Raw genomic sequence first — 26,132 nt, 5'->3', positions numbered from 1 at the left:
AGTTAGTAAGCCCATGTGCTTGCACCTGGGAAGGCTCTGAGCCTGTCCCAGATCTGGGTGTTGGCGGGCACATGAAGTGTATGTCATGGAGCCTGCCGGTCACCTGGCTCTCTCTCTTCTCTGTGGGGACCTGGCTATCCTTGCTTTTAATATATAATAACAATCAGTTCCTAACTTTTCTCTAGTGTTTTCATTCCCTTTTCTGGTGGGAACTTTATTCTGATTACATTTTAGTAGCATGTTTTTATATAAAAATTGGAAAACACAAAAGCAATTGTATAGGAAAATTACAGTTTTTAATCCAATTGTCTAGTGATAAACACTATTAAAGTTCTAGTCTTTATACACATGTATATATAAAAAAGAAAAGGAACCCTACCTATGTACCAGGGGATGCAAATGCACTTGCTCTGAGGGGCCAAAAGAATGAACAAAAGTGAGTTAAGTGGACTGAATGGCGGGACTGGCACGAGCTAGGGAGCGTGGGCCTCATCTAAATTCCCTCCTGCTCATATCTTTTAGAAATAAAACATATCTGTTGGCAGATTTATGACATAAGCATATTCTGTTTTCCTGAATTTTTCAGCATCTCTGTATGTTCTTTAAGTGTTATTCTGGAACATGGTTTTAATGTCTGGACAGTAATATGTCACAATGATACAGTGTAAAACTGGTCAAATCAGTGGATGTGGAATTGTATCCAAATCATAAGTGTATCTTACACATATCTTTGTGCCTATCTCTGATTATTTTCTTAGAATAAATTCCTAGAAGTGGTATTTGCAGGTCAGAATATGAGGTTTTTTTTAAAGCTTTAACTTGCTTTTACTGTAATAGTACTTTCTGTGCTCTAAAATTTTTCTCTCAGCAGGAGATGGAGGGGCAGGCCTGGAGGAGGGCTCTCCTGACTTCCAGCCTTGGGCCCAGCCCCTCTGGACTCACTGTCTCTTCTCCCTGAGTGGGAGTGCTGGTTAACTTCAGACTAGTTGTCTCTCTGACTGAGGCGTTTTTGCCCATGTGGCCAGACTGGGCTGGGCTTGGCTGTGAGCAGGATGGCGTCTGGGGAGGGATTGGTGAGCTCAGCCAGGCTGGAGCTGTGCCCAGTGAGCTCACTGCCTCCAGAAGTCATGGCTGCCTCTCCCAGACCCCTGCCTTCCAGCCTGGGCCTGTAGTCAGAACTGGCTGTTCTGCCTGCACTGTGGGATATTCAGCCTGCCCAGATGACCTCCTGCTCTCCAATCTTGTTCTCCACCCCCCACCCCCACCATCACCATCTGATTCCTTTGGAAAACCTTATAATTAGCTGGAGGGAGATAGGACAGCCCCCGAGAGCAATAGGTTGTTTTCACTTCTTACTTACAGAGTTCTTTCCCCCCAAACGGGGGAGGGGAACAGAGAGACATGCTGACAATGCTACTTTCTCTGGGAGCACTTTTTTCCCCCTGGATTGTAAACTCGTACAGCCGTGAGGAAGACAGGGTTGCAGCACCTTGGTCCCTGGGTCCCCAGACATAGCTGAAAGTGAGTGTGTGAGCCTGAGGTTGTGAGAATAGGCGGCTGTGGGTGTTGCTTCTCTGAGGAAGAGGCCAGAGAAGAAATGGCCTTGGAGTTTCCCTTCCAGTTCTCAGCTCATGGGCAGAAATGAAGCCTCTGGATCAGCCTGGGAGGGCCTGGCCCTCACCTGGAATCCTGAGATTGCAGGAGGTGTGTGTCTTGCTTTACAGCTAGGACTTGGAGTCCCAGAACTGCTTCTTTGGCTATTCTGTGGTCAGGGGCTCTCCCAGGCTCCAGGCTGTGTTCTTGAGTACCACTCTTGGGGAGCTCATGCCCTAGCTCATTGCGGGCCTGAGTCGGAGAGTACCCTAGTAAACAGCAAGGGCTCAGTAAAGTCTCTCAGGGTGACTGTGCCTGGCTTGTGCGGCCCCACCTCAGTGCATAGCCTGGTCAGATGGTCTTCCAGTCCCTAATCTGGGAGTAGGGACAGCACTAAACACCTCTGTGACTGTCATTATCACCTTTCTGGATGATAAAGGCCAGTGGTGAGTAAGGAGTAGCCAGCTGGGCTCTCTAAGTTGATCATCTCTGTTCTTGGGCTCTTCAACCTGAGGTGTGGGCTGGAAGTCTGTTTACCTGGCCAACCCAGTAATCCTGGATCAAGGTTTTCCATGTGATTCATTTTCTACTGAGTGGTTGGCAAGTTCTCCCTGCATCCTCTCCTGTGTCCCTGTCAGTTACTCTCACTGTCCTCTGTCCCTTCTGTCTCCAGCAGTTACGAATGCATGCTTTGGAGCCAGGACTCCCAGAGTCCCCTGTGTTAATTAGTGAGTGAGGCCCTTTCTGTTCAGTTCCAAATGAGCAGCACAGGTAGTTGGTACAGTGAGGAGTAAGGAAGGAGAGGTCTCCGTGGACTGGAGCCACCAGGGAGGGCTTCCTGGAGGAAGGGGAAACAGCCTCTGAGGGAAGGGGCAGAGAGATTGCACTAGCCAGAGAGACCCTCCGGTGGTGCCTCTCTGGTTCCAGGTGGAATTCTACCCCTGGATCAAGGGTAACCTTCTGCTCTCACTCTCTCCTTTGGAAGGTTTTATTGCTAACCTGTCAGTGCAGCGACAGTTCTTTCCCACTGAGGAGGATGAAACAGGAGCCGCGAAGGCCTTGATGAGGCTTCAGGACACATACAAACTGGACCCAGACACGATTTCCAAAGGGGAACTTCCAGGTAATTCACCACGCTAGGCTTTGCCTGTCCAGCCTGCGTGTCTACTGCTGTGGCGGGACAGGGATGGAGCCACTGCTGCTGGTGGTCTCCAGCCCCAGGTGAAGCGCTGCCTCCAGCAGTGATTCTCTCTTGGGTTTCTAGTGGGTACCAGTCCCTTATTCCCATGACAGCTGCCTTTCCGTAGCCCCTACCCAACGAGCTCCCTCTGGGATTAGCCCAAGCCCTCTCTTTCATCTCAGAGAATGCGGAGACTGCTGCTCAGGACCCCCTTGACCTCTGCCCCCAGGGCACCACTCAGGTCTGTGTACAGACCGACTTCTGTCCGCAACCTCAGATTTCTTCTTGCCCAGGACTGATCTCTGGACTCACTGCCCTGTGTCCTGTGTGCCCTCAGTTTCAGTCTCTGCCCTTGTTCATTCTGTTTCCACTTCTCTGGGCTCTTCCCCCTGAGCTCACACATATGCTCTGTTCTTGCTCATCTTACAAACCTAAGGATCAAAGGTCCTTTTGAGTCTCTGCTGCTGATTGATCTTTTCTCCGTCCTGATTAGGCAGCTGGATAGACTCGTCTACACTCTTCCTCCACTTCCTTGGTTCCTGTGTCCTCCTGAACACACAGAGTCTGGCCTCTTTGCCCTATCCACCGATCTTGGCCCTGCAGGATCACTGGTGGCCTTGGCTGGTAAAGCCATTAGGCAGGTTTCAGGCAGAATGTTCTTTAGCTTTTCGGCAGCGTTTGGCACATTGTTTGCCCCATTCTTTCTGATATTTTCCCTTCCTTTGAATTCTGAGACACTGATCTTGGCTGCTTCTCTTTTGACACCTCTCTCTTTGTAACAGGCCCCTTTTCAATTCAACTGATTGCCTTAGTATGTTTATAAGAAGATGTATTGGGGCTTGGGAGCTATTAAAGGCCAATAAACCCTGGCATCCAGTTTATTGCTCACCCATGAGGGCCCTGTGGAGGCACAGCAGAGAGAATCTCGGTGTGTTGGCACTGTGTTGTTGAGAGGGGCACAGTGTTGTTGAATGGTCAAAGCCTGAAGTCCTGGTACTGAGGAGTCCAGTGGGCCGACAGGAGGGAGTGTAGAGTTCTTAATCCTTAGTCAGGCCACAAGGACAGAGAGAGAAGGCAGCTTGGGGTACCTGCAAGATCTATTCACCCTGTAGCTATGAGAATCATGGGTGGGAGGAGGGAGCCACAGCCAGGCATTGACCTTTTACATTCACTTAATAGACCCCTGCATTTCCTGGAGGGGCAGTGAGGGGTGGAGGGGCGTTATTCGCCAGGATGCCATCCCTACCTCATGTCTCCCTAAGCATCTTCTCCAACTGAGCCCAGCCGTTTGTATCACTTGATGTATCATCTATACATGGATGACATCTAGATCTGTGTTCTCTGTCAGCGCCTGTGACCTGAGCTTCCAACCAGTGCAGGCAAGTGCCTGTGGGCCATCTATACTTGGATGTTCCATGGGCTCCTCAAAATTCATGTCCCAAACTGAAATCCTCATCCCCTTTTGAACTGTCCACCCTCCTTCCTCCTTATCTCCACAAAAATTACACCATCCACTTGCTGCTCTGTGGATTCTCCCTCCCTATGTCTTTTGTATTTTGAGGGCCTGACTCCAGCCTCATGGTCATGTCTTTCTCAACTGGATTATTGAAATATTGTTCTGACTTATTGTGCACCTCCAGCTCACTCCTTAAATTATCCTCTGTGAGCTCTTAAGCATATCTTTTTACATGAGTTTTTGATCACAGTTCTTAACTTTGAGGGCTAAAGCCAAATTCCTCTTACATATGGTGTTTAAGGGCCTACATGGGGCCATCTCCCTAGCCTCCTCACCTGTTGTACTAAGCTACCCCATTGCTCAGTTCCTTTGTTTATCCCGCAGAGTGTGGGATAAACATCAGCGGGGTTTCAAGTCTGATCGCCCTTCCACACTCAGCACTCTCTGGGGAGCAGACTTTCCAGTTGGCTTCTGGGATGGATGCTGAGTGTCTGGGACCCATTCTTGACATTCATGGCATCTATGAGGCGTGTTGATAATAGCTACTGATATTAACATCCTGGGGGTCATAGCAGACATTTTCATACATCATCTTGTTGAATTCTTGGCACAAGTCCTCTAAAATTGATGGTATTACCTCTGTTTAGAGATAAAGAGGCTAAAAATCAGAGAGGCTGAGTAACTTGTCCTTAGTGACACAGTTGGTAGGTGCCATAGTGAGGCCCTCATAGACCTAGCTTTGTCCAGCTCACTCAACTGTGTTATACTGCCTTCATCAGTGTGAGTTCCCTGGCCTACAGAGCTAGAGGAGATCTGTGGAGGCCCATGGAGAGTGGATGGGGCCTCAAGGAACCCCTGAAGTTTCTGGTCTTCCTACTAACTCTGTCTTGTGTTTACTCTCCCCAGTTTCCTATCCCACATTGTCTGTTCCTGAGCCGTCAGGGCGAGCAGACCCTGGTCTCTGAAGCAGCCAGCCTATTGCAGCAGGGGTTTCATTCTGGACATCCTGGGCATCAGGCAGCAAGAGCCCACTCTGAGGCAGCTCTTCCATGTCAGCCATGCCTAAATTGCTGTTGACGGGTTTGTAGGGAGACGCCCTTCCTTTCCAGGGAGGATCACAGCCTAAACCCTGCATCTTACCATAGCCTACACACCACATCTCCTTCTGCATGACTTCTTCATGGTCACTTTCCAGCGCTGAGTCAACAGCAGAGGACCTGTGGTCAGAGGACCTGCCAAATTGATCCTCAATGAGGCCCCACCACCTAGTGGTCAAATTTGGCACTGCAGTCTTGTCTCCTGGGCTCCCTTGGCATCTGTCACACCATTCCTGCTACCTCTGGTTCTTCTGCCTCTTGGGAACGTCTCAGTGTTTTTCACTCTATGTCCTTTCTGTGTAGGTCATCTCTGGGGGCCTAGCCTCAGTCACCTTCTCTATTCTTTCCTCACACTGTTCCTGGAAGTGGTTATCCTCCTCCATATCTTTAACTGCCACCTAAGTTCTATTTTTTACATTCAACTAGTTTTTCTATCTTCCACACTTAAATGGCCAGATGCCTTGCAAACATCTCCTGTGTGGTGCACGGGACTTTCATACTCTTGAACGCTACTTCTTGGTGGGCTTCCTGGGCTCCTCCATAACAAAGGCCCCTTCCCTCTTGGGGAAAGGGGAGTCTGAGACTAGGAGATTGGTTGTGCACACCAGCTCAAGGCAGGGCCAGCCTGGTGTGCTCACTGTACTAAGGCCCTTAAAGGTGTGTGTCTGAAGTGGGACTCTGCTGGGATAATATTTTCCCCTTCCAGAGGCCCAGGCTCCCTCAATGGGGGGATCTCTCTTACTAACCCAGGGACTCTTTGGAGCCTGACTATTTGCCTCCTGCTGCAGGAACCAAGTACCAGGCAGTTCTGAGTGTGGATGACTGCTTTGGGATGGGCCGCTCAGCCTACAATGAAGGGGACTATTATCACACAGTGCTGTGGATGGAGCAGGTGCTAAAGCAGCTCGACGCTGGGGAGGAGGCCACCACATCCAAGGCCCAGGTGCTGGACTACCTGAGCTATGCCGTCTTCCAGTTGGGCGACCTTCACCGTGCCCTGGAGCTCACCCGCCGTCTGCTCTCCCTTGGTAATAAGGTCCTAGGGGAAGGTCAGGTGTGGATGGGGAGGTAGCAGGAGAACTGGTCACCCTGCTGGCCCCTCTCTGGCCACTATCCAGGGACTGAGCCAGTCTGACATATAGCTCGGCCAGTGACTAGTGCTTTGCTGTTTTTAGGCCCAGACCAGTTGTCAGCTAGCTCATTACCCACCTTGCTCCTGGCCTTAGCACTTTCCCAGTTGTCAATGGATACCCTCAGGCCTGTGATGCCTGTGGCCCTACATGCTGTCTTTTTGAACAGGAATCCAGTGCTGTAGTATATTTGCTGCTCTGCACAGTGGAGCTTTCACTGCATGAGGAGCAGTTTGAGAGGCAAGCTGTTCTTCTGGGTTGAGGCAGTGACAGTGACCTGACCTGTTAGAGATCTGAGGTCTAACTAGGGGACTTGCCATGGCATTGGTGATTTCAGCGTCTTGTGGTGTTAGACTGAAGGGGATCAAAGGCCCTGTGCTTAAGAACCTATTTGGTCCACCTCTTACTAATATATGGGGATATCATAGTCTAGAATTTCACAGACCAGCAATGACTTCCTTTTGCTGCTGCTTTTCATGGGCCTTGAGTCTGAGGCCAGGTAGCACATGAGTGTCTGCAAGACAGATATGGGAAGAGAGCTTTGTAGACTCTGTTGTATTAGTAAGAGCCTTGGACAGGGAGTTGGGACATCTGGATTCCTGTTCTGTATACCCTAACCTTAATCTGTTAATCTGTTAACAACTTTGGGCCTCCATTTCCTCATCTGAGAGGTGGCACAGTAATCCTACCAAGCCTGCTCCTTCATGTTGTGAGGCCCGCAGGATGAAGCTGTGGCAGTGTCACATGGCTATTCTTGTTGCCAGTGTTTCAGCCTGCCTTCTAGCTGTGGCCAGCATGTGATGTGGTCACCAGTAATGGATGTACTCTAGGGGATGGATGTAACTTAACACAGCCAAGACGGGAGAAGGAGGGAGAACTCTGGACTGCTTCTCTGGACCTGTGTCCTAGGGACCTCCAGGGAGGCCTGAGAGGAGAGCCGTGCTGGTGGTTAAGTGTCCCCCGCTTTGTTGCTCCTTTCTCATCTCTGACCAGAGTTGGGGGCACCTCTGTTGGTTTTTCCGCTTTGACCAGCGAACCCCGGTTAGGTGCTGCGGAAGGCAGAATGCTGCGTGCAAGTGAGCTGCTGGGAGAGAAAACCGCTTACAGAATAATTTCTCTAAATGACCTAACAGATGTTTGTGGTTTCCTTTTCCTTCTTGTTCTTTGCTTTTGCTAGACCCGAGCCATGAACGAGCTGGAGGGAATCTGCGGTACTTTGAACGGTTGTTGGAGGAAGAAAGAGAAAAAATGTTATCAAATCACACAGCTGTACTAGCAACCCAGGAAGGCATCTATGAGAGGCCTGTGGACTACCTGCCCGAGAGGGATGTCTACGAGAGCCTCTGTCGTGGGGAGGGTGTCAAACTGGTGAGACACGTGGGTGGGTTGGGGCCCAGGCTGTGGATCTAGACCTTGGACAGGCAGCTCTGGGCAAGATGTTCCTCTGTCTGTAGGTAGTTTCCTCAGTTCTTTGTAGCATCTGCTCAGGTTGACGTGTAGGGGCCTTCTGAGATACAGGACAGGAGACTGTCTTTCCTGAGGTCCCAGGCAGAGTTTCAATCCTCTAAGTTATTAGTGAGCTCCCCTCTCCACCCCAGCATGCCAGCTTCTGCTTGTCTCATAGTTCTGAAGAAAACCATGGGTGGGGATGTGACTTGGGCCCTGAAGGAATTCAGGTCTCTAGCAAAGACGAGGCAGTTGCTAGAGCTTAGTATGAGGTATCACTGGCCTTTGAGAGCTCTGGGATCCCAGTGTTTCCTCATGGAGGCTGAGGTGTGAAGAAGGCTCTCGGCCTTTTCTGCATCACTGTCTGCCTGGCTTCCGCACCTGGAAGAGCTTCTTCACCGCCCCAACCCTTCTGACCTACTCACATCTCTTAAGAAAGGGGCCAGGGATTACACCCTGCCACAGGACTTGTGAATGTGAGGTATTCTTGGGATACAAAATATTGCATGATTTGTGGGGTGTCATTTCCTGCCGATCAAACTGAGGGGCTTTTGTTTTCTTCTCTCCTGGGTCAGAAGGGCGTGGCTGCTGGACATGGAGTGTGAGACTAGTGTCTGCAGCCAGCCAGCCTGGCACTGAGGGTTGGGACAGTCACTCAGCTCAGGGCCTGTTTCTCTGTGTTCCCCAGACACCTCGAAGGCAGAAGAGGCTTTTCTGTAGGTACCACCATGGCAACAGGACGCCGCAGCTGCTCATCGCCCCCTTCAAAGAGGAGGATGAGTGGGACAGCCCACACATCGTCAGGTACTACGATGTCATGTCTGACGAGGAAATCGAGAGGATCAAGGAGATTGCAAAACCCAAAGTAGGTGTCTCTGTGGCTCCTCCTCAGGCCACTCATCCCTGGTACCATGGGCAGTTTGGTTGCTTCCCCAGCTGGCCTTTGCTGATGTCTGGCATGAAAGTGCCATCTGGTACTGAGGTATTGCAGGCTTAGTTTGACCTTGTGGGTTCACGGTCCAGTAGGGGAAGAAATGAGGGAGCCAATGTGGACAGCCAAGTGCTATGACAGAAGGGCACTCTGGGAACAGGGCAGGCTCACAGGGAGAAGTGTCAGCTCACCTGGTTGGGGGCTGGTGTGTGGTGAGGTTTTAGGAAGAATGCCGTAGGACACTGGGGCCTCTGGAGCTCCTGATTAGGATTGCCAAGGAAGTGACTGACTTGGAGGAGGACAAAAATCTCTTCAACACTGAGTCTTCTCATCCAGGAGTAGTCTGGGGCTCTCCATTTATTCATATCTTTAAAGTTTTTCTTCATGTAAGTCCTGCATGTTTCTAGTTAAATTTATTCCTAGGTAGTTTTTTTGTTATTGTAACTTTGTTTCTTTTATTATGTTTTTACTGATCACATTATTAAATTAGTTGACTATTATATGCTAAGCTATTGATTGTAAAAATATATTTCATAGTAATAGCTACTGTTTCCTGAGTTCTTAAGTGTGGCAGGCCTAAGTCCTTAACATATACTAAGTGCTGTGTCTGGGCAGCAGGCTCTGTCCTTGTCTTCATTTTGCCCACAGGAAGCAGACGTGGTGTGGATCACAGCTAGCTACTGAGCTCACTTGCCCCTCTTGTGGTTTTTAGCTGATTACCTTGGGCTGTCCAGGTAGTATTAGCAGCTACCTACTAAGCAGGCCGTTGTTTTTGGATAACTAAGGAAATAAGTTATCCAAAGGATAAGGAAAATTCTGTTTTCTCATTCCTGATAGTTACAGTTCTTTTGTTTTTGTTGTCTTGTTGAGCTGCCCAGAACTTTTGGAGCATTTTTACAATGGGAAAATGTCTTGTTCTTGAATTTCCTGGAAATTCTTTTGGTATTTCACTGCTAAGTTGGCCGTTGGTTTTATGTATGTGTCATCATGTTGTAAAATTTTTCTTCTATTTCTAGTTCATAAAAGATTTTCTCCCATTTGACATCTTTCAAAGAGAACTACTTGTTGCCATATTCCTACCCTTCTCCTATCACTGGTGATTAGGAGGGAGGATTTAGCTGGAAATCCTTGATTGCTCTGCTTCTAGTAGAATTGTAGTGGCCTGGAGGCCCAGTGCCTGTGGAGAGATCTAAGATAGGTTCCTGTCTTGGGCCCTGGACCTCATCTTGGAACAACCTTGGCTTGAGGTACTAGGCCATCACGGGCTCAGAGTCAGTTGTTGGTATCATTGATGTGGCTGAGGGAGGGTGTGGCCAGTGTGTGTGTAGAATGGGAACCAGAACTTACCCCCCTCCACCTCCACCATCAGCTCCAAAGTCCTCCAGGGAAGAAAACTACTTTCCTGGTTGCCAGGCAAGAGGGGCACTGTTGTGCCAGAATCTCCTGAAAAACTCCTCACTTGTTCCTCAGACCAAAGCACTGAAACTTTTCTGTGTGTCTGTGTGTGTGTGTGCATGTTGATGCATGTGTGCACGTGGGTGTGACAGGGTAGTGTGGGCCGGGAGTGGAGTGTTGGGAAAACTTGTCTTTGAACAGAAGCCATGCAAAGAGCCAAACATGTTGGCTGTTACAAGCTGACCTCTCCTTTCCGGAGTCTGTAAGGGACAGATGCTATTCTGGCTTTGAAGTAGGGCCCATGAGCTTAACTTGGCCTGTGGGGAATGCCTGGCAGCTGCTTGTGGGTCCCTGACCTTCTTTCAGAATAGATCTGTCTGTCCCTGGGAGCAGAGCACAGCTGCCCAGAGCCTCCCTGTGGGCGTCAGGCCAGTACTGGCTTAGATGTTTGGATGGGGTCTAGCTGCGGCTGCATTTGTCATCAGGGAGGAACTGTAGATAGGATCTCAGGGAAGCGCTCTGCTCCGGGTGCACTGCCATCTTACCAGAACGTGCTGCAGCAGCACAGTGTCCAGGCTGGTGGATCTCACCTCCTGACTGGCCTTCTGGTCCATCCACTCCTCTCCATCCCTTCTGCCACCTCTTGCCCTGACCTCTGCCTTACATCCTCACTGGCCTCCTTGTTCCTGTTCTGGCAGTTCCTTAGTCAACTCTCCATGAGGTGTCAATAGTGATCTTTACTTACATTCAGGTTGTGGTGTCCCATCCCTGTATACAGCCTTTCCTGTATCTTATTGGTCACAGGTTGCCTCCAGCCCAGCCCTTACTTACCTCTTCAGTCTGTTCCTGTAATGGTCCTCTACCTGCCTGCTTACCCTTCCAGTCTCAGCTAAGTGGTTCCCCCTGTAGGAAACCATTCTTGACCCTGTAGACTGAGTTCCTAAAGACACTGAACTCCCCACCTCCCAGCTCCTACCATGATGTGCTGTGATTACCCAGCTAGTTTTCTGCCTTCCTCTTTTGACTTAGTTGTTTGAGGGCAGGGACCATGTCTTGTTCACCCAGCATAGTGTCAGGCACACAGTAAGCACTCATCAGGACAGTCCACAGCTGAAGCACTGGGGGCTGATTCCAGGTGGCAGGTCCTTCCCGGGAGTATCACTGTACCCATCTGTAGAGACTGGGGGTATGAGGTATGTGATGGTGTGTGTGTATGAGTATGTGGAGGTGGGTGGGTTCCAAGCAGCAGTTCACTTATTGCAACTTGTAGAGTCCTTTCCTGATCCTATCATCTGACCTTGCCAGGCTCCCAAGGGAGCGAAAACTGTGCCTCCTGTCTTTGTTCCTTGTAGCAGTGGGAGCCCAGTGTGAGCTGGTGCAGGAGAAGAGTCTTTGGGTAGGCTTCTGGGCAGAGGAGGCCACTGAAGTTCAGAAAGATGCTGGTAGACTTGTCCACAGTGAGAGGAGCATGCAAGGTTGAGGCTCAGGATTGGCAGCACAGTCTGAATGTGGGAGCAGGCAGGGGTGGTACATGGGCCTGGTGAGGAAGGGGGCTATCTGGACAGGTGGGTGGATGGACAAAGCAGATTCCATAGGCATAATTCTATAGACAGCATGGATCTGGAAGGGATCAAGGGTGGGAGTGACCCAGAGGGCAGTGTCCAGGGTCTGACAGCAGAGCAGGAATGTGGAGGCCTCAGACTCCTGCTCTGACCTGGCTTGCAGGATCAGGGGGGCTTTGGCTAGAGTGGTTGCCTGCAGACTGGCAGATCAAGTCCCAGTCTTTCCTTTTCCCCACTGGCCTGACCGGCAGATTAGGTCCCAGCCTCTCCAGGAAAACATTCAAGGCAAAGAATGGTAAGTCTGACTTGCCTTCCTGCCTTCCAGCTTGCACGAGCCACTGTTCGTGATCCCAAGACAGGTGTCCTCACTGTCGCCAGCTACAGAGTTTCCAAAAGGTTAGCAAAGGTGGTGGTGGTGGTGGTTGGCTGCTCAAGCCTCAACTCCAGGGCTTCCCGGTTCCTGCCCCAGGGAGGGTGGCTGGGCTTGTCCTCCCTGCTGCCACCTTCCCTACATGGAACACTCACCCTGTGTCTCCTGTTAGTGCTGGCCCTGACTCTGGGGAGAGTGAAGGACCTCAGTGAAGTCGCCTTTCCCCACCTTCCTCTCTCTCCCTCTTGTTTTGCGTTAGCTCCTGGCTGGAGGAAAATGATGACCCTGTTGTGGCTCGAGTGAATCTTCGGATGCAGTACATCACAGGGCTAACAGTAAAGACTGCAGAATTGTTGCAGGTATGGTTGTGCTTCCTGGGACCCTGGAGTTGGGAAGGGAGTATTTCTAGCTAGATGGTGTCTCTGGTGCCCAGGGCTAGACACAGGGAGGCTTGCCCAATAAACTATATGACTGCACAATGCTATGAATATGGAGTAACCTCACACAGGGAAGCCAGAATTAAGTCTGCCCACTGGCATTCAACAGTCAGCATTCAACAAATATTGACTGAGTATCTTCTGTGTGTCCAAGAATCATACTAGGAACTAGGGATCATTGGTGAGCATCGAAGGCCTGTTCATGTCTTCTTGACTGCAGAAGCTGAAATCCTGAGTTGTTCCAGGGACACATCTAAGATCTATAAATATCTTCAGAGGTCATGGTTCTGAGTCATAGAGGTAAAGTGTTCTGTGATATGTTGGTGCAATTGAGAGGCCTGGGCTGGTTGGCTGGTGAAGGGGGAATACTCCTTTTAAAGTAGCCCTCTTTGGGACCCTGGCTTCTTACTTTTATATCAGAGGTGATTGTAAAGACATAGCAGCACCATGCTGAAAGTTTTGGGTACAGCTCTTAATATATTCTCTGGTCTGTTGAGTTCAAATCAGCACTGGCCATGCTCCTTTCTGAACATCTGAACTTCTGGGTACTGCTGTAAAGTGATGACCTGAGACATCACCACAGAAGGTTCACTGGCATTTTTCTCTAATCCTCTGGGTCTGTCTGGCCAGAGTTTGTGTCTATTTAAGGATCTCATACTTTACCTTTAGACTTGGACTTTGCGTCTGATCAACCATAGATCTCATTAGAATATTGAACTGAAGATCACTTGGGAAAAATTCTCTGAACTTTTGCCTGGACACACCCAAGCAAATCAGTACTCATCTCCCCTCTCCTCTCCCCATGGCTGTGTCAGCAATCAAAACCAATTTTGAAGGTTCTCCTTTATGGATTTGTATGAGGTCCACCAGAGTTTTTAGAAATGTGCTGATTATCTTACAAACAGTCTTATGAAAATGTTATATAATTTTTTCAGCTTAACTCAGCTAAGTGTTTCATTTGTAGGCCTAATTTTTAATTAAGTTCTTAGGCAAGCACATTAGGAGAAGACTTCTGCCACATCTCCCACTTCCCTCTCATGTGTGAGAACACCACCATTTGAAGAGCCATAGGACTTCCATGCCCTGGGTGCATCCTTGTGGGTGTTGTGATTCATATCTTCCTGTTGTTGTTAAGATATCTGCCACTGCTTCCTGCACATCAGAGCCAGTTTTAGGACTCTCATGGCCCTTATTGAGGACAATGGCCTGCTTGGTTGCTGATTCCAAACCCTGGACCAAGGAGCTGAGAAGAGTGGACAGGACCTGTGCCCCTCTTGCTCTGGTGACTGGCTTCCCAGCTGTACCCTCTGTACCCTGTCTCACATGCAGCCTGAGAAGACAACAGCTTCATGCTTGGACTAGCTTCTCTGCCACAACCCTGGCTTCATCTTAACTGACCTTTTATCATGTGGTAGTTGATGACTGAGGACTGAATGCTGCAACTCCTAGTGAAGGGGCTTTTATGGTCAGAGCTCTTCTGGAAGAGCTGGGCCACAGCTTCCAGGAGGCTAAGACAACGTTGTGGTTTGGTTTCCTTCTGTAGGAACTATCTTGGCATTTTCTTTGCCACTGAGTGGTATTGAAAGCTTTGATCCTGCGTGTTCTGGGGACAGGAACCTGGGTTTCAGTACCTGTCTCTAAATGTTCATTTTACATTCCACACAGTGTGACATATGCCTAGGCACCAGCAATAGCCTCCTTTGCAGGGCCCCAAAGGGAGTGTTACAGGCTTCTGGAAGGGAACTAGTTCTTCTGCCTGTCAACATTCTTTCATCTCTAGTTGATGTGTTTGCTATAGATCATTTGGAAGAAAGAGCAATTGTGGCTTTCTTGTGAATTGAATGAGGGCCTATCTGATAGTGGAGGAGATGCTACAGTGCCAGAATTCTCTAAGATTGAAGACACTCCTGACTCAGTGTCTCAGCCTTCACCAAAAAAGTGATTTCTAACCACTTTTTACCCTTCACTTTGACCTCAGTATCATAAATACCCATGTCTTTCAGCGACTGATTCTTCTACTTTTGTAACAAGAAATCTAAAAATGCAAATGAATACCTCCTTCCAGGAATCAGTTTTGGTGTACAGTTGCTTAAAAATATGAGTCTGGAGCCTGGAGTTTGCTCATGTGGCGATTCTGATTGCTGCAAATCGAGAGGTTCCCATGACACTTGCACTATTTGGGGCTGTATTAAATAGCATAGGTACAAATCGCTTCAGCACCATGATTAATGAGAGTCCCCAAACTGTTAAAAGTTGAGCCAGCTATAACAATGCTTCTTCTTTTATTACCCCCAGTAGAGAAAGTTTAAGCAGTCCATCCATAAGTGGGAGCGTTGGAAGGCTCTGCAGCCATAATAGTCTCCAGCTACAAGCAGTGATCAAATTTCCCTAATAAGTGCATTGGCACAGTAATCACAGCCATGTTTAAAACTTTCTTAAAGTTCTCAGCTAGAGAGGGTCCAAAGAAAAGGCATTTGTAATATCACTTCATCAACTGCACTAGCATGTCTCTCCTTAGATGCATCTCCAGCACTAGAGCCATCTTCTGAGCCAGGCCTCCTGGCACTGTTGACAGGATTTCCAAGTATTTTTGGTGTGGGCCTTATGAAGATCGAAGCAGTGTATGACAGCATATTTTCATCCACTGATTCTTCGTGTCACAATTTTTATTTTTGTGGACACTGAAAACCATGCTGCTGAAGTTCTCCACTGCATCACGTTTGATAAAATTTTGTTTTGTTTTGTTTTGTTTTTTACTCCAACAGGAAGATTTTCTCTCTTGTAAAGTCCACCCTCCCTTTATCTCCCCTTCATGTCCATACGTCTCCATTATTGCCAGCTTTGCAGCATCTCTTACCTGACTGTTGGAATTGCCAAAAAGGATATACAAAACCAATTTTTTGAGTACTAATAGCTGAACCCCAAAGATGTTTATGGTTTCATTAAGACACAGAGCCATGTGTTACCATTCGGTACATCAGCTTCCGTGTCAGATTCTGTACTTCATCTTGAACTTCGTCTCCCATTCCAGCTACTAAAGCTAAAATAACCATTGTGATTTAGGACTTGTGCTGATAAGCTGTTCACAAAGGCACTTACAATTTCTAATCCTGTTGGTGACACCTGAACTGGCTCAGGCCCTACTTCAGGTCCAGACTCCCATTGGGAGCCCTGGGGTGGAGCAGCAGTTTTGGCTACCCTGCAGCCAGCCGTCCATGCCCTGCTGCTTCATTTGGATGCAGAAGTACTCCATGCAGTAGACCGCTGTGGGATGGGGTGGGATATGCTTGTCCAGTTCAGCCTGACCAGGAAGAGCTTCTAGGGACAGTGATGGAGGTGGCAGGAGCACTGCCAGGCACTAAGTAGCTCCCAAGTTAGCATTTAAAAAATTAATCCCAATTCTGAGTTTCTTTCTTTCTGCTGATTACCTTCTCACTATTTTCCAAACAACGAGGGCCCACGCCAAGGTCTGCTTCAAGAAGGGCTCCCTCTGCCACTGTACAGGTGTCCCCACAGGGCTGGAGCTTCTCCCCAGTGGCCATCTGCAGCTTGTCCATCTTGTTCTGTTTGGGAAACCACATTTGTGCTGCAGCCTTCCTCTTGGACAGCTGTAGACCTGTTTGCAGCATTTGCTCTGCCCATGTTGGCAGGGCATAATTACCCTCCACTTTAGACAGGCTGCTCTTGGGGGTTCTAGTTGTTACCTGGGGAGATGGTATCCCTGGGAGAGGGGCTGCTTCAGGATGGTTCATGCTGCTGACAAAATCCAACATTGTTATTTCCCACCAGGTTGCTAATTATGGAATGGGAGGACAGTACGAGCCACATTTTGACTTCTCCAGGGTAAGGCCCAAATCACCTTGAAATCAGGTGCTTTCAAGGGACCCGTGCCAGGTAGTTTGAGAAGGCTGGGGCCTTTAGGAGCATGGCAGCCCCTGCATCAGGTCCCCCTCCCTCAACAGGGCCTACCTTTGTTGCTGGCAAAGTCCAAGTCCAGAGCTGAGTGCAGCCCAGCTGTTTCCCCTGTGATGTAGGGAGTGGTTCCCCTGGCCCAACCCTGTCATTCTTTGCCATGGTTCTAAAGCAGAGGACCTCACTCGGTCTTTGTGAAAGCTGTTCCTGCCTCCTTTTCCTCATGCCTGGCCAGGGTTTCCTTTGCAGCCTTGACCCATGGTCCAGGCTGATGTATGGAACACACACTTACTATCTTCCCCTGACCTTTTGGGCCCCAGTCTTGTGGGTGGTGGGAGAAGTCAGTTGCAAACTTGGGTGAAAGTTGTTGTCTGTTGCAGCGACCTTTTGACAGCGGCCTCAAAACGGAGGGGAATAGGTTAGCAACGTTTCTTAACTATGTAAGTATCAGGTACAGGCCCACCTGTTTACTCTCACTTGATTTTATAGAAGAATGAGCAAGATGCTTTCAAGCGTTTAGGGACGGGGAATCGTGTGGCCACATTCTTAAACTACGTGAGTATGATGCGTGCAGCGTATGGGCCTTAAGGGGAGCCTGGGTCCAGAGTGCTCTCTGACATCCACTCCTATCAGAGCTGATACCACCAGCTGTGTTTGATGGCTGGCCCTTCTGGCTCTTTGCACCCTTCTTGGCTGGAGTAGAGAGTTGCCCTTTGTTCCTATCTGTGTGCTCCCCTGATCCCCCTGACTTCTACATCGCTGGCTCTTTTTTGATGGGTCCAGTGCTTGTCTGGACTTTTGGGATGGGTGCCCTGGCAGCAGAGTGAGGAGGTATCCATGAGGTGCTCTTAGATGAAGCTGCCTTCGTTTCCCCAGAGCTCCAGCCACAGGCCATTGAGTTTATCTCCCACGTGAGGAACAGTTTCCTCTCCCCTCTGCTGAGAGCCAGCTCTTAAGAGGCATAGAAGCCATCAAGCAACTTAGACAGAAGCTGGTGTCCATTTTCTTCTTTGGTGTCTCATTTACGTTTTTATTGTGTGGTTATCATGTGCTGGGGACTGCCATGAACATGCTGGTGAGCAGGACATGTGTGGTCTCTCTTGGGCTTAACGGTCTAACGTGAAAGACTTACTTTAAACATAGGAGAGGTAACTGTTTAGTTACCGTGGTGATAAGTGCTTTGAAGTACTTAGTAGTGCAGGGTAGGGTTCAGAGAAGGCTTCTCTTGGGAAGTAACATGTCAGTTGACACTTGAAGGTTGAGTGGAAATTAGTTGGTGGAACATGGTTTCTGGCAGAGGAGTGAATGTGAGGAGACCTTAAGAGGAAAGGAGCTTGGGATGTTGGAAAAAAGAGAAAATGGGCGGCGTGTCTAAGAGTGCATGAATTGGGAGTGGCTAGAGGGAGAGGCTGGTGAGGCTGCCAGAGCCTTCGGGTTCTAGAAAAGAGCCTGGATTTGATCCCCGCTCCTATGAGAAGCCATCGGGGGGTTTTGTCTTATTCATTTACCATACGTTTCTTGAGTGCCCTTCAGTCTGTGTGGTATATGTCCCGTGGAAATATTTTTTAGCTCCACATTACTACATTACAGGCTAAAAGCCTGAAGTAAGAGAGCCAGATGAGAAGTGGTGCTTTGGGCATGAGCTGAGGCACGCTCTGGGCATGAGTGCAGCCTCGCTACTGTTGAAACTGTGTTCCATTTAGTTTGAGGTTTTACTGTGGGCCTCTGCAGACAGCGCCCTGCCTGCCTGCCCACCCAGCTGGCCCTGGGGAAGGTGGCTGTTCTGGGGAGGGGAGGTCTGACTAGAGCTGCCAGAGAAACAGTCCAGAGTTGGGATCACAGATGGTGTTGGAAGCCACAGGGAGCTCCCCGTCAGGGCAGCTCACAGGGCACTGGCTTAGGCAAGGCCCAGGCTGGATGGGGATAAAAGGGGTGGAGGTCAGTCAGGCATTTTTCCAGTACAGACTCAGATTGTTCCCATTCGTGGACAGCCAGGTTATGGGTCTCCTGCAGGCCTTTGTCTCTCGAGCGCCCATGGCATGGAGACTGTCCTGATGAACCATAAGCAGGGTTGAGAGAGGGGCAGAATGTGGGAAGAGCCTTTCTTGGCTGAACGGCTGGTGGTGGAGCAGAGCCTCCAAGCACTTCTGCTCATGCTCAGGGTGGGGGTGATCTGCATACCTTGCCATGTCCTTTGTGGCTCAGTTGCTCTGAGAGCCTTGAGTAGAAGGGCCAAGCTCTATGTCTTGTATTCCCAGATGAGTGATGTAGAAGCTGGTGGTGCCACTGTCTTTCCTGATCTGGGGGCTGCAATTTGGCCTAAGAAGGTAGGTTCTGGTTCTTGTGGGTCAAAGGTTGAAATACGGGGCTCAGACTTCATCCATGTCTCCTAGTCCCATTCCCTGGCCTGCTTGACTACTGCTTTGAGGGGCCTTAGCCCCTTCTTGCCTGAACCCTGACCTTGTGGTCTCGGCTTCTATCTGGGAAGATGGGATGGGGAGGCAGGTAGGATTTGAACATCCACACCACCCCACTGTGAAGGATAGGTGCTTTCTGGGGAACTTCTCTACACTGGAGTCCTAGAGCCCCTGTACATGAGATAGTGAGGGTGTTTCTGCTCAGGGAGGGCTCTGTGGTACTCAAGGTCAGATCCTTGAGCCCACTATCCAAGCATATTGTTTGATGGGGCTTCTTTATCCAGGGCACAGCTGTATTCTGGTACAACCTCCTGCGGAGTGGAGAAGGTGACTACCGAACGAGACATGCTGCCTGCCCCGTGCTTGTGGGCTGCAAGTGGGGTGAGTGGCTTAAGGTGTAGTGTTGGTCTCTGGGCTCTAGTGGTCAGCCTGAGACTCTGAGCTGGGAGACAACTGCTGCCAATTTTCACAAGGCCAGACGGTCTCCGTTTTTGAGATTTTGTTTCTTTTTTTTTTTGTTTTTTTTAAGCCTGCTAACTGGTAGCCCCACCTAGCCATGTAGCTGTGCATTCAGCTCGTTATGTGCCAAGATAACTGGTTGGGGACACTCTCAGAGATGCCTAGAGGGCTGCAGAAGCCCCAAGAAGCGTTGTGGGTCCAGGATGGCTCCCCAGAAGAGTGGACTCTGGCAAGGGTTCTGAGGGTGTAGTTGGGGAGAACTGGAATCAGAGAGGGCAAGGGGTATCCCAGGCAAGCAAAGCCTACGTGGAACAACACAGGCTAAAATCAGCCTCATAGGTGTGGAGACTGGCTGCCTTTGTCTCTTGCACAAGAGGAGGCCTGTGGCACAGGGGCCAAGAGATGAGGCTCCAGGCTGGGAACAAACTGTGGAGACTGAAACTTGAGCCTTGTTCTGGAAGCAGCTGTGGTGAGCCATGGAGAAGCTTGAACCAGGATGTGACAGGAAGTGATCACAAAGAGATGAGTATAAGCCCCCTGGGAGAGTTTTGGGGATAAACAGTGATGGGTCACAGAAAATTAAGAAAATGAGAAAAGAAACAAAAAAGGGAATATAAGTACAGTTGACCCTTGAACAGAGCAGGGGTTGGGGCGCTGACCCTCTGTGTATAATTTATAGTTGGCCCTTCATATACGCTGTTCCTCTGTATCCGGGATCTGGATTAGCAGATTCAGCCAACTGTGGATCATGTAGTACTGTTGTATTTGCTACTGAAAAAAATCCACGTGTAAGTAGACTCGTGCAGTTCAAACATGTGTTGTTCAGGGGTACACTATATAATCTATATTAGGTAGCTCAGATATGAGTAATATTTATATAATGATGTAAATACTGAATATTAATTTAACTAGAACTTGTAATTTAACTATATTGGGGGGTGGGGGGAATAGATATTTTAAGAGTGGTATAAAAATTTCCAAATCTCCATCTTTCATAGTAGACCATCAATATATAAGATCTAAAATTGAAAGTCAAGAAATAGCGTTATAAGTATGTTATGTAGAAAAATGAGGATAAATATCAGAAGAAACAACAAAAGGAGTTGAATATACTCAAAGTGGGGATTGGTGGTGGGAAGCGGTAGGTAAGGATTGCTGTTTATCATTATAAGCCTTGTAGAACAATTTGATTTTTTTCAACTAAGTACATGTATTACTTAAAAATATTATAAATTATATTTTAAAAGTATTCTTGCTTCATTTGTGCATTAACATCAATTTTAAAAAATTCATTATGGAACAGTCTCAATAGAGGAATGAAATTGTGGTTTGTAAGCATTTAAAACATAGCTTTAGATGACAAACCATGCTAGCACTGGCTCTTCTTCTCTGCTGCCCACAGCACGCAGATTGGATCTCCTGGCCCAGAGCCGTGAGGTTCCTGTCTAGGCCCTCTGCAATACTGACAGGCTTCCTCACCCTCATCTCCCACTTCTTAGTTCCCACCTGCCACACCTCAGTAATATTAAGTGTTGGGGTCCTTGACTTAACACCAGGGTGGTTCATGCCTTGATGTCTTTGTCATCCTGTTCCCACTTCCTGGACCCTCTTGGTGTAGGAGCCATCTGCTCTGTCCAACTTCTTCCCTGATACCTCCTACTCAGTTTCGTGTTCCAGCCCTGGGGTCTCCTCTTCCCCGACGTGGGTAGATGCCCTTTGGCTCCATGTCCGTAGCAACCTACATACATATATATCTTGTGTCACTGGCAGACTTTTGTACCCTTATCTGTCTTCCTCACCAGCTCATGAGCAACTTGAGGACTGAGACCAAGTCCTATTCATATCTGAGCCTCAGGTCCAGTGTAGAAGTCATTGTGAAGGAATCATTAATTTTGGCTGCTGAACTAACCAACAGGATTGTAACATACTTTCTCTCTGTTCACAGTCTCCAATAAGTGGTTCCACGAACGAGGGCAGGAGTTCTTGAGGCCGTGTGGATCAACAGAAGTTGACTGACATCCTTTTCTGCCTTTCCCCTTCCTGGCCCCACAGCCCATGTTGTCTTCAAGTTCAACGTGACAGACCCCTCTGTATGTTCCAGCCCCTGTCAGGAGGGTCTTTGGAGGAGTGAATGTTTGTCTGGAGCAGAGAGTGGACTGGGGAAGGTCTTGGGTGACCTGAGTCCAAGCCTCTCCAGTCAGCCTGTGCTATCTCTGGCCGCAAGGGTAGGTTGGAGTGGCTGCAGCAGAATTGGGCTGTCTAGCACCTAGCAAGGTGCTTTTGTACCTCAGATGCTTTAGGTGTGAGATGTTTCAATGAACCAAAGTTCTGATACCTTGTTTACATGTTTGTTTTTATGGAATTTCTACTAATGTGGCTTTAACCAAAAATAAAATGTCCCTGCCAGAAGCCTTAAAGAGCCTTATCTGGAGTGTTTTTTAAGATGGAGAGCTTTTACCAAGTAGCATTTCCTGTGCATCTTCTCTGTGCAGGCAGAATCTGGGTAGTATTCATTAGACCCTAGATCTGGTTTTGGCACTTTGTTTTTCCTCTAAGTGTCCTTTCTGGAAGGTGAGAGAGATAGTCTCTCCTTGCCTTTTGGAGAACACAGAGATCATGTGTGTCCATGATTGTGATGCTGTTATAATTTGAATTTTTGAGACATATACACAGAATTGTTTGTGACTCACAGATGTACAGTTTAAAGAATGTGAAGGTGAGTATGAGCTCCCATGTCACCACCACCCAGGTTAGAGAAGAGATCATTTTCAAATTTACATCTCAGGAGTCCCTATGGGTCCCTCCTTGACCTGCCTCCACTACCTCGGTGGTAACCATTGTCTGGTGATTTGTAGTAGTTATGCCTTTGCTTTTCTCCGTAGTTTTACTATCCATGCCTGTATCCCTAAATAAATAGTAGTTACTTTGTTTTCTCTGATTTTGAACTTTTTGTAATGGAATCAGAGGATATTTTGTTGAGTGGCCTCTTTCATTTAACAGTCGTTTTTAGGATTCATCCACGTTGTCGTGCAACTGCAGTTTGTATTTATTTGTATAGTTCAGTTTTGTTAATGTATATTATAGAACAATACCATAATATAGCTGATATACTGTTGATAGACATTTGAGTTGGCTTCAGTCTTGGTATATTATGAATAATGCTGCTGTTGCATTTTTGTAAGTGATTCCTGGTGCACATAAACACATTTCTGTAGAATATATATCTAGACAAGGAAATGCTGAGTGTTAGTAGGTGAACCTTCAACTTTACCATTTAATGTATTCAAGAGCAGTTATGCACGTTGCCACCAAGAGTAAATAAGAGTTCTTGTTATCCCAACCTTCTCCAGTATCTGGTATTGTCATACTTTTGTATTTTAGCTAGCTTGTTACAAGTATAATATTATCTATTTTAACATGATTATTAATGACACTGAACAGCTTCTTGTATGTTTATTAGTCTTTAGATTTCATCTTTGTCTGTTCAAGTCTTTCTCTTACTAATTCATAGGCATTTTTAATATATTAAGGGCACAAGCTCTTTGTTGATTACATGCTTTGCATCTTTTTTCCAGTCTGTCTTTTACTTGCAGTTCTGTCTTTTGATGAATAGAACTTCTTAATTTCTATGTCAAATTTTCAAGCTTTTCGTTTTTGATTTGTGCTTTTTTATGTCCTGTTTAAGAAATTCTTCTATACCCCAAGATGTTGAAGATATTTCTTCTTTTATAAAAGCATTATAGTTTTGTCTTTTACATTTATATCTTTAATACACCTGGGTTTTATTTTTGTATATGGTATGAAGTACAAGGGTCTATGTAAAAAGATTCTTTTACATATTTTATTAGGATAGGCCAGGCTTATGCTAGAATAATAAAATAACCTTTAAATCTCAATGGCTTAATGTATAAAGCTATGTCTCAGGCAAAAAGAAATCACTGGGTCTAGGGCAACTGCTACCTATCTACTGCCATATAATCTCCCTCTAGTGCCTTCCACCATCAGAACCTAACAGGAAGCCAGCTGGTAAGGGAATCTGAGAAATATGGTTTAGAGTCACAACTCCGCTGTAACAGCAGAGCATAGAACAGATGAGCTTGGAGCTGAGAAACAACAGAAAAATTACTGGCATGCTAGGTGTTTTGTTTGTTTTATTTTGTTTTTGTTTTTGTTATTTTATTCTGAGATTCTTTGGGCTTATTTGAATCTGTACAATAGTATCTTCAGTCAGTTTTGGAAAATTATTACATCATTTTCTCTTTCAATATTTTCTGCATTCCTCCTGGAACTCTGGTTAAATGTAAATTAGACTGTGTCATGCTATTCTTATCTCTTAACCTGTCTTCCATATTTTTAATATCTGTGGTATGTTTCAGTTTTTTTACAACTGTCTTATAATTTACTAATTCTCTTCTATTAAATGCATCTAGGAGTTTTTCTTTAAGCACTTTAAATATGTTAAGTCCATTCTTTTCTTTCTTTATACAATTTCTGTTGAAAATTCAGCTATCTTGTCGTCTTGCTCTTTTAAAGGTAATTTCTCCCCACTCACTATCTACTATCTGCTTTTTAAGATTTTTCTTTGTTTTGGTTTTCACTAGTTTTACTATATGATATACCTAATTGGGTTTCTTTTTGTGATTTTCCAGCCTGGGGTTTACAGAGTTTCTTGAATTTGTGGGTTGATGTCTTTGATCAGTTTTGGAAGTTTCTCAGATATTATTCAAATATTATTTCTGTCACATTTTCTGTCTCTCCTCTCTTTCTGGGATACCAGTAATCTGGATGTTAGAACTTTTCATTGTGTTTCATGTCTCCTAATCTCTTTTCTGTATCTACTATTCTTTTTCCCCCTTGTGCTTCGGGCTAGGTATTTTCTATTGATCTCTCTTCCAGTTCATTTCTCTTCTATTAGGTCTGCCTATTGAGTTCTTAATTTTAGTTCTTGTATTTTTTTTAGTTCTAGAATATATTTTCAATTATTTTGAATAGATTCTAGTTCTCTGGGGGAATTTATCTTTTGTCTTCTCTTTTCTTGAACCAATGGATCAGTTATTTTGAAGTTCTTGTCCAATAACTCCATGATTTAGATTTTCTATGAATCTCTTTCTGTTGTCTTTTTTTGCCCCTGTAGTTTCTGGTCATTTGTTCCACTCTCTTGGTATGCCTGGTAGTTTTTGATTGAATACTAGACATTGTGTATGACAAATTATAGCAGCTCTTGATGGTGATAACCTCCTACACAAAGGGTTTACTCTTTACTAGGGAGAGTGGGGATTGATCATCTTGATCCAGTCAGGGCCTGGGCTGACATAATTAATGATGGGTTCTGGTTTTCTTAAGATGCTACCTCTGGTTTACCCTTGTTTTCCCATGTTAGGGGAGGGAAATTTTCCCCCTCTGCTCCTTTTGAGTTCTTGTGACTGAAATGATGATAAAATTGCAAGGCAGATTAACAGGAAAAAAGAAACAAATTTTAAGTCATGTGCACAGAGGTCTCATAGAAATGGGACCTAAGAAGTGGCCAAAGCAGGCATTTTTTATACTTCTTAGACAAAGAAACAATAAATTTGTGAAGGATTGACAGAAAAAAGAAACTTAGGTTTTGGGTGCTCAGTTAGTGAAAAATCTAAACAGAATTTGGACTTGGGGTGGTAAATTAAAGAAGTGACAAGGTTTGTTTATATAGGCTCCTCAGCCTGAATTGTCTATCTCTGGTGATAAGGGTTTCCTTCTACCTCCAGATGCAGGGAGTACACCTTTCACATGAGAGATTTATTTCTTGCTTTCAGGGAGACAAAGGAGGGTCACAGTGTCCCTCTTGTGATGACCATTTCTTAAGTAACTTTAATTCAAAATCATCAATATGCTATTTAGGTACATTTTGGGGTGGCCTACCCTGGGCCCCAGTACCCCCTTATAGGATATAGTCTTCCAGGCGTTTTTTAGTTGACAGCCTAGAGTCTTAACTGGATCTGTCTCTGCTGGCAGTTCTACAGTTCTAATCCTTGTATCCCCAGTATCTAGACACTCCTTTTCAGAGGTTTTCTGCTTAGCTTCTTAATCTTCCATTGTGCACAGCTTCAGAATTCAGAAAATGTCCTAATGGGTAAACAGGCTGAGTGGTTGACTAATCTCCCCACCCCTCCCTCCTATCCAGTACTCTAACAGTTTAATTTTTGTCTTTCAGTGCCCTTTGAGACTGCCAAGAGTTCTGTTGATTTCGGTGTCTCTTAGCAGTTGCCTTTTGCTTGGGTCCTTTATCTGGGTCATCAGTCTCTTACTCCATGCTTAGAATCAGTAAATGATCTAAGGGTAAAAGAGGCTACAGACTTTTGGCTTACCCACCTGAGATTCATTCTTCCCTAGGATCTTGATGCTTACGCCCTTTTTGCTTTGGCAGTCTGTTGATATCTTTAGACAGATTTTTAAGATTTTATCCAGCTTTCTTGGTTGTTTTTGATATGAAAAGTGACACGCAATGAGCTGTTCCATCTTAGCTAGGAGTGGAAGTCTTGTTCATTTGAGTTTTAAAAATTTATTTTCATGTGAAATAAAATACAGATACATAAAACCTTGTCTTTGATACCTTCCATTGTTACCTGGTGTAACAAGATGTTCCACGTTCATCTTGAACATTTCCTGTATTAAGCATGGAATCAGCCATTAAGGAATCTGTTATGTGTTGGTGCCTTCCTTTCAATCCCATTGTGGTCCTGGAAACAAACACAAGATTACCTTGGAGAC

At 46.7% G+C, this 26,132-nt stretch overlaps 1 protein-coding gene across 5 annotated transcripts in view; it reads left to right on the top strand.

Annotated features, from left to right (window-relative positions):
- Positions 1–21,802, top strand: part of P4HA2 (prolyl 4-hydroxylase subunit alpha 2) — a 32,251-nt gene extending 10,449 nt beyond the window's left edge. For 2 of the 5 annotated variants that reach the window (XM_074360629.1, XM_074360630.1), the window contains exons 6-16: positions 2,579–2,716; positions 6,115–6,354; positions 7,634–7,824; positions 8,591–8,767; positions 12,116–12,186; positions 12,420–12,519; positions 16,387–16,440; positions 16,999–17,064; positions 18,768–18,836; positions 19,211–19,307; positions 21,331–21,802. In XM_074360629.1, the coding sequence (XP_074216730.1) occupies positions 2,579–2,716; positions 6,115–6,354; positions 7,634–7,824; positions 8,591–8,767; positions 12,116–12,186; positions 12,420–12,519; positions 16,387–16,440; positions 16,999–17,064; positions 18,768–18,836; positions 19,211–19,307; positions 21,331–21,401 (1,274 nt within the window). In that variant the 3' untranslated portion in view covers positions 21,402–21,802. Of the gene's footprint in view, positions 1–2,578; positions 2,717–6,114; positions 6,355–7,633; positions 7,825–8,590; positions 8,768–12,115; positions 12,187–12,419; positions 12,520–16,386; positions 16,441–16,889; positions 16,950–16,998; positions 17,065–18,767; positions 18,837–19,210; positions 19,308–20,064; positions 20,174–21,330 lie in introns of all 5 variants that reach the window. The other 3 variants (XR_012505624.1, XM_074360632.1, XM_074360631.1) reach the window with 3 other exon arrangements.
- Positions 21,803–26,132: the final 4,330 nt, after the last annotated feature.

Source organism: Camelus bactrianus, chromosome 3, assembly GCF_048773025.1.
Source record: "Camelus bactrianus isolate YW-2024 breed Bactrian camel chromosome 3, ASM4877302v1, whole genome shotgun sequence".
NCBI lineage: Eukaryota > Metazoa > Chordata > Mammalia > Artiodactyla > Camelidae > Camelus > Camelus bactrianus.
This window is presented reverse-complemented; position numbering and strand designations above follow the sequence as displayed.